At 37.0% G+C, this 11,189-nt stretch overlaps 1 protein-coding gene across 1 annotated transcript in view; it reads left to right on the top strand.

Moving 5' to 3' along the window:
- Positions 1 to 4,280: 4,280 nt before the first annotated feature.
- The window catches only part of COG5 (component of oligomeric golgi complex 5), a gene marked incomplete at its 5' end in the record, with an annotated part of 66,723 nt that continues 59,814 nt past the window's right edge, over positions 4,281 to 11,189 (top strand). The window contains 4 exons of the mRNA XM_010173842.2: positions 4,281 to 4,395; positions 4,692 to 4,857; positions 5,951 to 6,063; positions 6,157 to 6,234. Coding sequence (XP_010172144.2) covers positions 4,281 to 4,395; positions 4,692 to 4,857; positions 5,951 to 6,063; positions 6,157 to 6,234 — 472 coding nt within the window. The remainder of the gene's footprint in view (positions 4,396 to 4,691; positions 4,858 to 5,950; positions 6,064 to 6,156; positions 6,235 to 11,189) is intronic.

Genomic DNA, 11,189 nt, shown 5'->3' with positions numbered 1-11,189 from the left:
ACTCCATGGGAAGCTTGCTTTGGAATATCTTATTCCTGAACTTCATGCTGGGAAGAGCAGCAGAGGTGAACTGACTAAACCCTCATTCCCTGCCCCCTGTGCCGCTGTGGGGGAAGGTAGAGAAATGAGGAGCAAAGTGATTTGAGCCTGGGAAGAAGGAAGGGGTAGGGGAAAGGTGTTGTAAGATGTGGTTGTTATGTCTACTCAGATGATTTGCAATGAATTAAATTGATTTTTCTTCCCTAAGTTTGAGTCTGTTTTGCCTGTGACCATAACTGGTGAGTGAGCCGCCCCTGTCCTTCATTCCTAATCGCATACCCCCTTTGTCATGTCTCCCATCCCATCTCACTGGGCTGGGGGAGTAAATGCGGGACCACATGGTCCCACTGTGGGTCAAACCACCACACTCAGATATTCTCACTCCTCTCTCTCGCTGCAATTCCACAGTCTTTTTTTTTCCCGTCTTAAATATGTTATCCCAGAGGTGCTACCACTGTTGCTGATGGGTTTGGCCTTGGCCAGCAGTGGGTCTATCTTAGAGCCGGCTGGTGTTGGCTCTGTTGGACATGGGGGAAGCTTCGGGCAGATTCTCACAGAAGCCACCCCTGTAGCCTCCCTACTACCAAAACCTTGTCATGCAAACCCAATATAGATGGGATAAAATGAATAAAAAATGAAGTTAGTAAAATGCACAGTTCTCAGTGATAGAGAAAATTAGAAAATGTGTTTGGTACAACCACCTCTTCATAGTTGTTGCTGAAGGAGTATCTTGATGTTTTGCTAAAACATAAATTGAAACATCAGTGCCTTTTTTCAGATGGTGGCTAATATCACCCTTCTGACCAAGCTATTTAATGTATTGTCTGATGGATGCTGAGAAACTTTGTTTGTTTTAAAAATTTGTGAGTTGCTTTTGAGCAAATCGATTTTTTTTTTCATATGTTGAATTGATGATTCATTGAGTCTTTAGTTTCCATATATCTGTAACATATTATGTTGTGATGTGCCAGATGGAGGAGCGCTTTGAATGGGGAGGGGTATTATTGGTGGACTTAACTCCATCTCTCCTTAGCTCCCTGCTTTGTTGTAATTTTTTCAATCCGAAGGTCACTGTAGTTAATGTACAAGTAGGTAGTGATGCACACCTACAGTTTATGGGGTCATGGTTTTATTTCACTTGTATATGGTTGTGCTAAATGCTGTACTATTTTTCTTTGCCCCTTACTCTCTTGATAGCCGTAACTTAAAGTTTATGTCATATGTACCAATATTTTTAGGATCCTAATTTATTGTGTAAAAGGGTATTTTCTTGTAAGACACTAGCTTGTGAGAAGCAGAATAGTGTCTTGCTGGTGTTCTACCAGCCCATACATTTTCACATAGTAAAACCAGCCTGCTTTGAGTTTGGTAAACTTCTACTTCTGAGCCTTCATTTACAAAATAAGACACTTAAAAAGGAACATAGGATCTTAAAGACAGAGATTCTAAGGAGAACACTTACAGATTGCTAAGTGTAGTCGCCTGCAGTGGCAGACAACTTGATTATAAAATACTGCTAATAAACTTACTAAATTCCATCTCAAAAATCGTTATATTATTTTCCCAATTGTTCCTGTTGGATGGCTGTGCTGAATATTATTCTCTGACGTGATTCCATTTTCCGTTGTAAATCACTTCTGTACTGAGGGGTTTTTTTACTTGAATGAACACTTTCCATTTGGTAAAAATGGTGGCAGTCTTTTGCATCTGAGAAATGTTTAGCTGTAAACTTTCTCAAATATAAGGAAAATATTAGGGGCAAATTCTTATAAATAAAGTCTGTTGGTAGTGGCAAATTCTGCAATACTGATGCTCAAATTTTTGTCCAGTGTGTGTTAATGATAAACAGTCTAATTTTGAGATGTGTATGCAAGCCTGAAAGTACAATAATTTGTTTTCTTCCCGCTTTCCAACATTTTCTTTCCAAATAATATTTTTTGTCCCAAGAGATGCTCCATTTTTTTAACATATTGTATAAACCTAGAACCTAACTGTGCATAAAAAATAGAGTTCTCTTAGGATTAGTAATAAGCCAACAATGGACTTTATATAGCCTGTCTGGGGCATGCAAAACACAAACTGGTTTTTGAGGAGAGAAAAATACTATATATGAAACAAAAAAAAGAAGATACTTTATTGTACACTGACAGGGTTTTAATATAACTCTAATTTCGGTTACACAAGATGAATGAAGCTCTGTCAGTGGCTGTGTCCACAATGTAAAGCAAATAAGAAATAGGCCATCTGCATAATCTTTGGTCTATTCTAGCTTGAGCTTTGGCACTAGACTTGGAAGATAGTTAGACTGAATAGCAGGTTTCCATAATGATGTGTTTTGGTAATTCCCTAACTATTCCTGCCTTCAGAATGAATTATTTGACAACTTTTGGCTAAAAACAATGCTTTTGAAACATAGCTCAGACTCTGTTTTTCAGGATAGCAAGTATCTTACCATTGGTTTTGCAAGGCTGGATAGTGCCCTGCTCACCTTTTGATGCTGTTCTATTTTTTGTTTGTTAATATATGAACATTTATTAGAGTCTGACTGAAGCCTGGTTGAGTGCTCTTACTATAGTAGTAAGGTATTGATTTTTATATATTGACTTGCTGCCTGATTTTATAATTGTGTAAGTATTCTATAAGAAATAGAACAATTTCAAGAGGAAAGACTGGTAAATGAGATTAGTCTTTTCTGTCTTTGCTTTCCTTGCTTTCAGTTTCATTCTCTTTCTTCCTTCCAGTTTCTTTTCATTCTATTCCCTGTCCTTTTCCCATTTATATTTTCTTTCTCTTTTTCATTCTGTCCCCAGATTCTTTCCTTGCATTATACTACTCTTCATTTTCTGACATCCCATTGATCTTCCAAGTCTTTATGGCTTACTTTCCCACCTCCACAAGCACACCCACAGGACGCTTAGAGATTTTACAGCATACCCAGTTGTCAAAAAATTAAACCTACAAGTCCCAGACTCATAATACTATGCTGGGAATGCTCATTAACTCCCACACTGTTTGGGAAAAGAAACTGGTACAGTTAGTATAAGGTCTGCAAACCATAATACATGCCTAATAATCCTTCACTTTCCACTAAACCTGGAAACTCCTTGTTGGAATTGGGGAGGGAGATGGGATCTGGCTTTTTTGCTTCAACTATGGTTTTGATCTTTGCAGAAACCCTAGAAAGAGTGACATGAGTATGTAGTTATAGTCCCATGACTTAAGAAGTATTAGATTGGAGGAGAATGCACTGTTATCAGTGTATTAGAAAACCTGTTGCAGTAGGTGGATGTACCAGCAAGTGGATCCTCAGCACAGCAGCCTCATCATAGCTTTACTGTTGTGGTATCAGTGCAAGTTCCCCACACCTGAGAGGCAGATGAGCACACCCGTGTTCTTTGACTCAAGAACATCTGGCTAAGAAAACTGTGACCTGGGGAAGATGAAGCAGGGTTGCATGGGTCTTGCAGTAGACCCTTTTGATGTTAGTGGGTACTACTGTTGCAGCTGCAGGAAGAGTGCAACGGTGTAAAGTCTCAGTGCCAGAGGAGAGTTGAACTGAGGTTTCTAGTGGGACGTGCCTGTGGTCGGTCTCAGATGCTTTTCTGCAGTCTGGGTGCCAGGATTTCTGCCAGACCATGTTCTTCACTGCTGGCAGAAGTCACTAAGAAGAATTACAAAAGACTGCATCTCTAATGTGTGTATGATCAACTGATCACCCCCTCCACTAATGCTAAATAAAAAAGCAGTATGCAGTGTATGGATGGCAGTGCTTAGTTTCCAAAGGCAATAATTTGAGGCTTTTCTCTTGCTAAATAGCACATATGTCAGTGTTTAGTGTTGCTCAGTGGAGTGATCATCAGATTTAATCTTAATCAAAGGTCTCTTAAACAACGGACCTGAACAGTTTTTGAATAGTTTTTGCTCTCCTGTATTTTGGAAAAGCTCTGAACAACACAAACACTTTTGCATTTTGTTGGTTTTTTTGTTTTTGTTTTTGTTTTTTTTTTTGTTTTTTTTTTCAAGCTTTGTAAATGATCACTATGTTGCTTTGCGGTCATTTCTGCTTTGAGGCAGATGAAATTATTTTCAGTGTTAGAAATAGAAATGTAGAAATACAAGCTTAAATTCTGCAGTAGTCAGTAGCAGGGGCTTGACCTGCTTGCCTCTGCTTGTCCTTGGTTAGTATTTTTTTTTTTAAGCCTGTATGACATTTAATTAACTGTTTGGCACTTAAATGACAGTACTGTAACAGCTACTGCCTGTTACAACAATATTACTGGCTATATCATAGCTGAATATAGCTGTACTGTAACTAATCTTGGAGTTATTGGATCAATCACGGGTAACCCACCCCAGGTTAGATATTACCAGCAGTGCTTCCAGTTCCTTTTTTTCCATCCTTCTTATTCAGAGGATAGCGCCAAAGGAAGTTAGGCAAAGCATTGCTAAGCAATCAAAGGAAATCAGTCCTCTCCTTTACACTCTGCTCTCTGTTATGCAATAAGGATGCCAGTTATTTAATGTTAAATTAAATGAATATAGCAGACTGAACTTAAAGATGAACTTGCCCAGTAATATGATGCCTCATCATGGATAAAAAACCCCTATGGTACAGTTAAAGATAATTATTTTAAAAAATCTTCTTTCTCTAGAATCCTACTCAAGTGGGAACTGCTCTTCAGGTTTTCCATAACCTTGGGACTTTGAAGGATACCATTGCTAATGTGGTGGACGGATACTGCACAGTCCTGGAGGAGAACATAAAAAGTGCTTTGGATATCAAAGTATTGACCCAACCATCTCAAACTGTCACAAGAGGTATGATACTTGTTTTATAGAGAACGATAACTGATTTTTTTGGCAGAAATAGAGTATATTGTCAAGTGGAAGGAAATCTCACATCCAAGCCTGTTATATGAATGTTTCCCTGCTTGCTTTAACTAGTGGAGGATGGGAGTAGGCATGTCTCAGAAATTATCTAATACAAAGCCAAAATTGGGTCTGTCTTTTGTTATTGGGCTCAGAAGTTTTTCTTTATTCCCTCCCCTCCTCTTTTTCCTAACTCATGCAGAAAATTGTCCTCATTAGTTTACAGCTTTGCAGCATTTTCTTAGCAGTTTGTCATGGAAAGATGAATCCAAGTTCAGGTTTATTTGTGTTGGTGGGAGGATCATGGATAGAAATTATTTGCAAGCAATGGAACAAGCCTAAAACTACATTGTGATGCTTTTGCCAGATGGAAATCTTTTCAAGGCAGTATATTCAATATGAAGGAATGTTGCACTATTAAACATTTAGTTCTTACATGTTAGCTCAGATACCAAAGAATACTGAGGAACTGTGCAGGCAGTTTGAAACTTTGACAATATGAACATTTTAAACTTTAAAAAACCCCAAAACTTTAACAAGAAGTTGGAGGTCCAAAACCATAATTACCATAATGTAATAAATAAATGCAGCTCTTCTCAAGGCAAGTGGTGGTTTAGAAGCTGCATACCCTTCAGCTGGAATATACCTTTTTTTTTAGCAGTTCATCTGTGCATTTAAGTCCTGAGCTGGTAACACTGGTATTTTTCAGAGCTACTGTCTCTGCCATTTCACTTTACATCCTACAACAGTGCTCATTGGCATTACCTTGGTGTTTCTGTGCAAGTCTGAATTGGTAAAGCGGGTAACAGGGTAACAGTGATGAACATTGAAGTATCCCCACTAAGTTTTAGTGTTTAGTTGACTTCTCATTTGTGACAACTGAGGGTATTCACAAAGCTCTGTTGTGAAGCTATTTTAGGCTGCTTTGATTTTTTATTAAAAATTCTTAAGTCAGAGTGCATAGAGATCTGTATTTCTGATATTTTAATTTTCATATATGAAAGCTGAAATATGCTGCTTTGTGTCTTAAAAAAACATTTAGGTGGCCCTGGTAGAGCTGCTATGCCAACACCTGGGAACACAGCAGCTTTTCGAGCAGCCCTGTGGACAAACATGGAGAAACTCATGGATCAGATCTGTGCAGCTTGTGGGCAGGTACTTGGCAGCTAATTCCTGTTTGTCTAGTCATGGAATTTTGCATATAAGATTTTAGAGGTCACTTTTTCTCTCAATAATACTTTCTTACAGGTGCAGCATTTGCAGAAAGTATTGACAAAGAAAAGAGATCCTGTGTCACATGTCTGCTTCATAGAGGAAATAGTTAAGGTAAAGTTTTAATTTAGCTGAATATGTTTTAGTAATTCTGTTAAGGAAAATGTTATGAGGGAATGTTTTTGTTTAAAATTTTACAGTTACATAAAAATTTTGTAATTAAATTAATAGGAAAGTGTAGAAAGTCAAACTAACATTGAAAGCTATATTTATGATCTGTGGGTTACATCTGTAGGGTATAAACGTTCTTTTTATAATAATTTCTTTTGTTTTCTTTAAAGGGAGCTGATAAGGCAGCACTGTCAGTTTTTATTACTGATCACTAATGTCATTGCATAAAATACTATGTGATTTGAGTAATTAATTAAGTCTGTTAGTTTGCATAGGAAAATGTGTCTTCATCTAACACTTTCAACCATCTGTTTCTCTACTTCTTGGCAGTTTCTTCCTTGAAAAATAATCATGGCTGTTCTTTTGAATACCTATTATTTTCCATTCAATTGCATTGTTTTCTGTTAATATTTGGAATAATTTGATTAATGGTCTTCTTCAGTGTTAGGAACAGAATTATTGAAGCTGTATCATCTACCTTAGTAGATGAGAAGAAACAAACAAAAGATATGTTTATACAGACATCTCCTTTTCCAAGTATATGGCTGGGTTTTTAATTTACATTAATTTAATTTTTGAAATATGTTGGGGAAACTCTTCATATGCAAATGTGGTCTCCTCAACAGCGAAAGCAAATAATGAAGGTTAAATACAGCATTTAAGTTTATCTGTCTGTTAAGCCCAGCTCCAAAAGATGTTGCACAGAACATCACTTTTCAATGAAACATGTCAAGCTTCTCTTCCTGTGTTGTAAAAACAAACACAAAACATCTCAAAAAGTTTATAAACTTTTAGTATATTTTCTTCATTAAAAAGTTTGATCTGTCAAAAAATATCTATTACTGCCTGGGTGGAGCCCTTCAGTAAATCAGCATGTTTAAAGAGAAACATAGAAACCTAGAGACAGAAGGAGGAACTCTGGAAGGCTCAGGAAGAGTTTGGATGGAAAGGGAGTTTAGATAAGTCAGCTTTCAGTGTTCATGAGTGGCTCCCACCCTGAACCGGTGCTTCTCACTTTCACTCTTCTCTTTTGTAGAACAGCATTTGAAAAGGGAATAGGAGTTTTTCCAGTTGTCAAGGCTGATAGTAGAGGAAAGCTCTTAACTTTTATCCTAAAAGAGGAAATCTTTTATCATCCTGGGGAATAAATAAACAGGGAAAATGACTCTCAGTAGAAGCTAGATGTAGAGTAGGGAAAAACTCATTAGAAAATAAAAGGCTGCTGAGTTGTCACTTGCTAAGCATGTTCCATGATCACCCTGATTACCTTTCCTTCCCTTTGACTTCATACTGCAGGATTGTATCTAAGTGACATATTTTATTTCACAAATAAAGTCCATCTGTTTGATTCTCCACAGTTCTCAGTCTTCCAATTAGTTTGCTCTTCAAGAGGTGTTCTAGTGTAGTATAACACCAGGCTAGACATTTGTCATTCTCAGTGAGGCAGGTAAGGAGTAGTGGTGCATTCTTGTCTGATGCTATCAGAGCTCTTTCAGCATGCCACGGTACTGGTGGCATGATAGCACTGATAGCACTGGTGCTTTACTTTCTTCTTACCTGAGATGGTTCAGTGTAGCACAGTGGTTTTTTTGACCCTTCTCACAATTACACCATTTGTTCTAGTGACCCTTGAAAATGGTATGGCACCAGCCTGCAGGTGGGTGAAGTCACACCTAACAGTATAGCTGTTGTTTAGACAAAACCAGAGAAGTACTGCATGCTGCTGAAATTCAAGAATGTATTTACAGATGGCTGTATGGGAGAGTATGAATTGTGTACATTGAAAATAGATACAAGCAAGAAATTGGTACTTTGCCATTTACTAATGAAAATTCCATCTTGTATTAATCCAAAATGAAACAACATGCTTTCCTCAGCAAGTGTTCAGGAGGGGGAAAAAAGTTAAATTTTCTGTATTGTTTTCAATTTCGTTAATAAACTGAGTAAATGAACAAAACAAACTAAAGGTACTAACATTATACCCATTTGCTAGGGCAGCGTGCCCACGCCAGAAGACAGGAAAACGAATCATCCACTTTACAGTCTGTGCACTAATTGCTGTTACTGATGTCAACATTATTATTATAGTCATCTTCTGCAGCAGCTGCAGTACCACTTTGCCTGTCCATCTGCTTCCTTGTTTTGATTACTGCAGTGGAAGTGTCATCCTAGGAAGCATAAGAGAGGAGGAGACCCAGCCTTTTTAAAGCACAAGTCCTTTAATAGCAAGGAAGCTACTTGCCTCTTTTTTTTTTTTTTTTTTTTTTTTAAATCATTCTCTTTTTTTCCATTGGGGATTTTTTTGTCTTTTTCTTCACAGATAGCACAGCCTACATTTTTTTTTCTAATTTTGTATTGTGATCTCAAATATGTGCTTTCCGGCCTTTTAATTACCTGTTACCATAATAATTTTTAGCAGTGTTGTATCATGTTGTATCAAAAAATGTAGTTTTAAAAACACTTAACTAATTAATTAAAGGATTCACAAAAACTCTCTCTTTAAAAAAAAAAAAAAGAGGAAACAAAAATTGGAGAAACTGAGGCATAGGACTTGTAAGATTTATAAATACTGGAGTGCAGCAGCAGGGTAATGACAACACCCGCATCTTTTCTACAGTGTCTTTTCTCTTATAGAATTAACTTCCAAGTTTTTCCACCATTAGGTGTGGCAAAGAGTTAAGTGATGTACCCAGGTTTATCTGAGTATCATGGAAGAATCTGGAGATGAAATTTACTCTGCCTGTTATCCACTCCTTTCCTTTGCAGTTCTAGGTTTTGGTGTTTTTCATGTGCCACAATATGAAACGAATGCAAAGGATTTTCCTGTCCATGTTGAAAAGAAATCATGCATTCATAGTACATTGTAAAAACTGTTACATTTCGTTCTAGTAATGAACTATAGATTCATTATTAATCTGTAAATATTAAAATTAAAGATTTAATTTCCAAGAAAGATCTAGAGATATTTAAATTAGAAATAATTTTATTTTAAGACTGAATGGGCATTTTAATGGTTTTATCTAAGCAAAAGAAAGGCCTTTAATGACTAGATTTTAGTTGAGGAGCAATGCTAAAAGAATTCAGAATTTGTTAAGTTCTAATTTCTAGTTTTGAGGAAGACAAATAGAGATTTAATTTTATACATTTTTTAAAAGGTAAGGTTATTGTTTTCATAATGTTAAGGGTAAAAATTAAAATTACAATTAAAATTTAAATAATGTAAAATTGATATTTTTGTTCACCTATTGACTATTTATATAATTTCTTTCAATTGCTTAATTCACCTTCAGAGGGCTAACAAGTTACTCCAGTTTACTCTGCTTTATTGCTTCTCTCTTTCAGTGTGTAGTGGTTAATCCTGCCTCAGCTGTTGTAATACCTAAAATACTATTGACTTCAATGTTAGTCACAGCAGAAAATACCTTTATGTGACAACCACCTTCCTAATCAGAGATAAGAATGCCTCTAAGCCCCTTGTAAAAGAATTGAAAATGATCTCTGATCCTCATCTATTTTGGGTCCTTCACTCCTACATAGCCTTCAGGGAACAGTTCTGCAGAGTCAGAAGCAGCCTTAAAAGCAGCAAATCATTATGTCAGGGGGTTTGGAGGTGGTCAATAGGAAGGGTGAGCTGGGGTCTCTCGGCTGGGCAGAAGGGTACAACCTGTGAGAGGACAGATCTGCCCTTGATCGCCTTTTGATCTGCTGACATCCCACTTGGTAGCAGCTAAGGCGCTGCAAACCCTCTCATTTACATAAGCCTCTGGGTAAAAAGTGTTATTATGTACTTGGGGAGGGCTCTTATCATTGCCTCTCCTGATGAACGTTTGGTGAGTAAGCAGGCTATTTTCTTGAGCTGTCAACACTGGCAGTGTGAGGTGTTAACGACACAGAAGGAAATGTCTTCATCATTATATAAGATAAAGAAAATAAATGGAAAATATAAATGTTTGTTGCCCAAAGTGCACGTACATTTCACCTTCTCATTTCTCCTCCCTATACAAACTTGTTAAAAAATGTTACTGCTTTGAAATTATTCACATCTAGCGTCACATATTCACATTCAGTTAACCCAATTAAAAATAATCTCAAGTGGAAAAAACTAAAAAATAATCTAATTACTGCTTTATGTGAGTTCAGAAAATAATCTGTTTTTCACCTATTATTACAAGTATGTGGTTTACTTCCCAGTATTTTTTTGTGGAAACTGAATTGGATTACTTGTACATCATTTCTACTGTGGTTTCTGTTTATTATTTGAGCAATAACGAGGTACTTTGTGGAGATCTAAACACAGATGAATGAGCAGGTTTTTCATCCCCAAAATACTGAAGATGCTCTTTATTTCAAACCTACAAATGGTCCAGCTGAATTCAGTTGCAAGATTTTTGTGGCCTCTCTTAGAAAAATGAAAAAATCTTGCCAGTTAAAGGTCCTGATTCTAGTTTTGGATGGATCAGTGTGTCTGGACAGCTGTGCTTAAAAGTAACTTGCTTCTAATTCAAATGGGAGGGTCAGAGCCAGCGCAGTGGTTTTCTAGTGACACTGTTTTCTCTAGAACTTTAATTCCGTTTCTCTGACAGAAATGTGGAGCCATAAATAAAAGGGATGGGGGGGAGGTTGTGTGGGTTAGTAAGTTATATCGACCTTTGTTCTTTTTCACTTCTGGTTTTGTGGGGTTTGTGCAAATTGCAGTTTGATGATGATTGAAAATTATTAAGTCAGATGGTTTTCAGTCAGCTTGCTATTCAAAAAGAAATGCATTTACCAGAAGTGCCGCCTTTCATTGTGATTCTTGTCAGTCTTACCTGAACAACTATGAGCTGAGTGGACGTGGTAATGAACCAGGCTTTCATCCTTGGGTAGATATGTAGTAGTGAAGGTGAAAGCACAGTTTG

Source organism: Antrostomus carolinensis, unplaced genomic scaffold (genome assembly GCF_000700745.2).
Source record: "Antrostomus carolinensis isolate BGI_N321 unplaced genomic scaffold, ASM70074v2 scaffold448, whole genome shotgun sequence".
Taxonomy (NCBI): domain Eukaryota; kingdom Metazoa; phylum Chordata; class Aves; order Caprimulgiformes; family Caprimulgidae; genus Antrostomus; species Antrostomus carolinensis.
The sequence above is the reverse complement of the archived record's forward strand: the minus strand, read 5'-3'. Positions and strand labels throughout refer to the sequence as shown.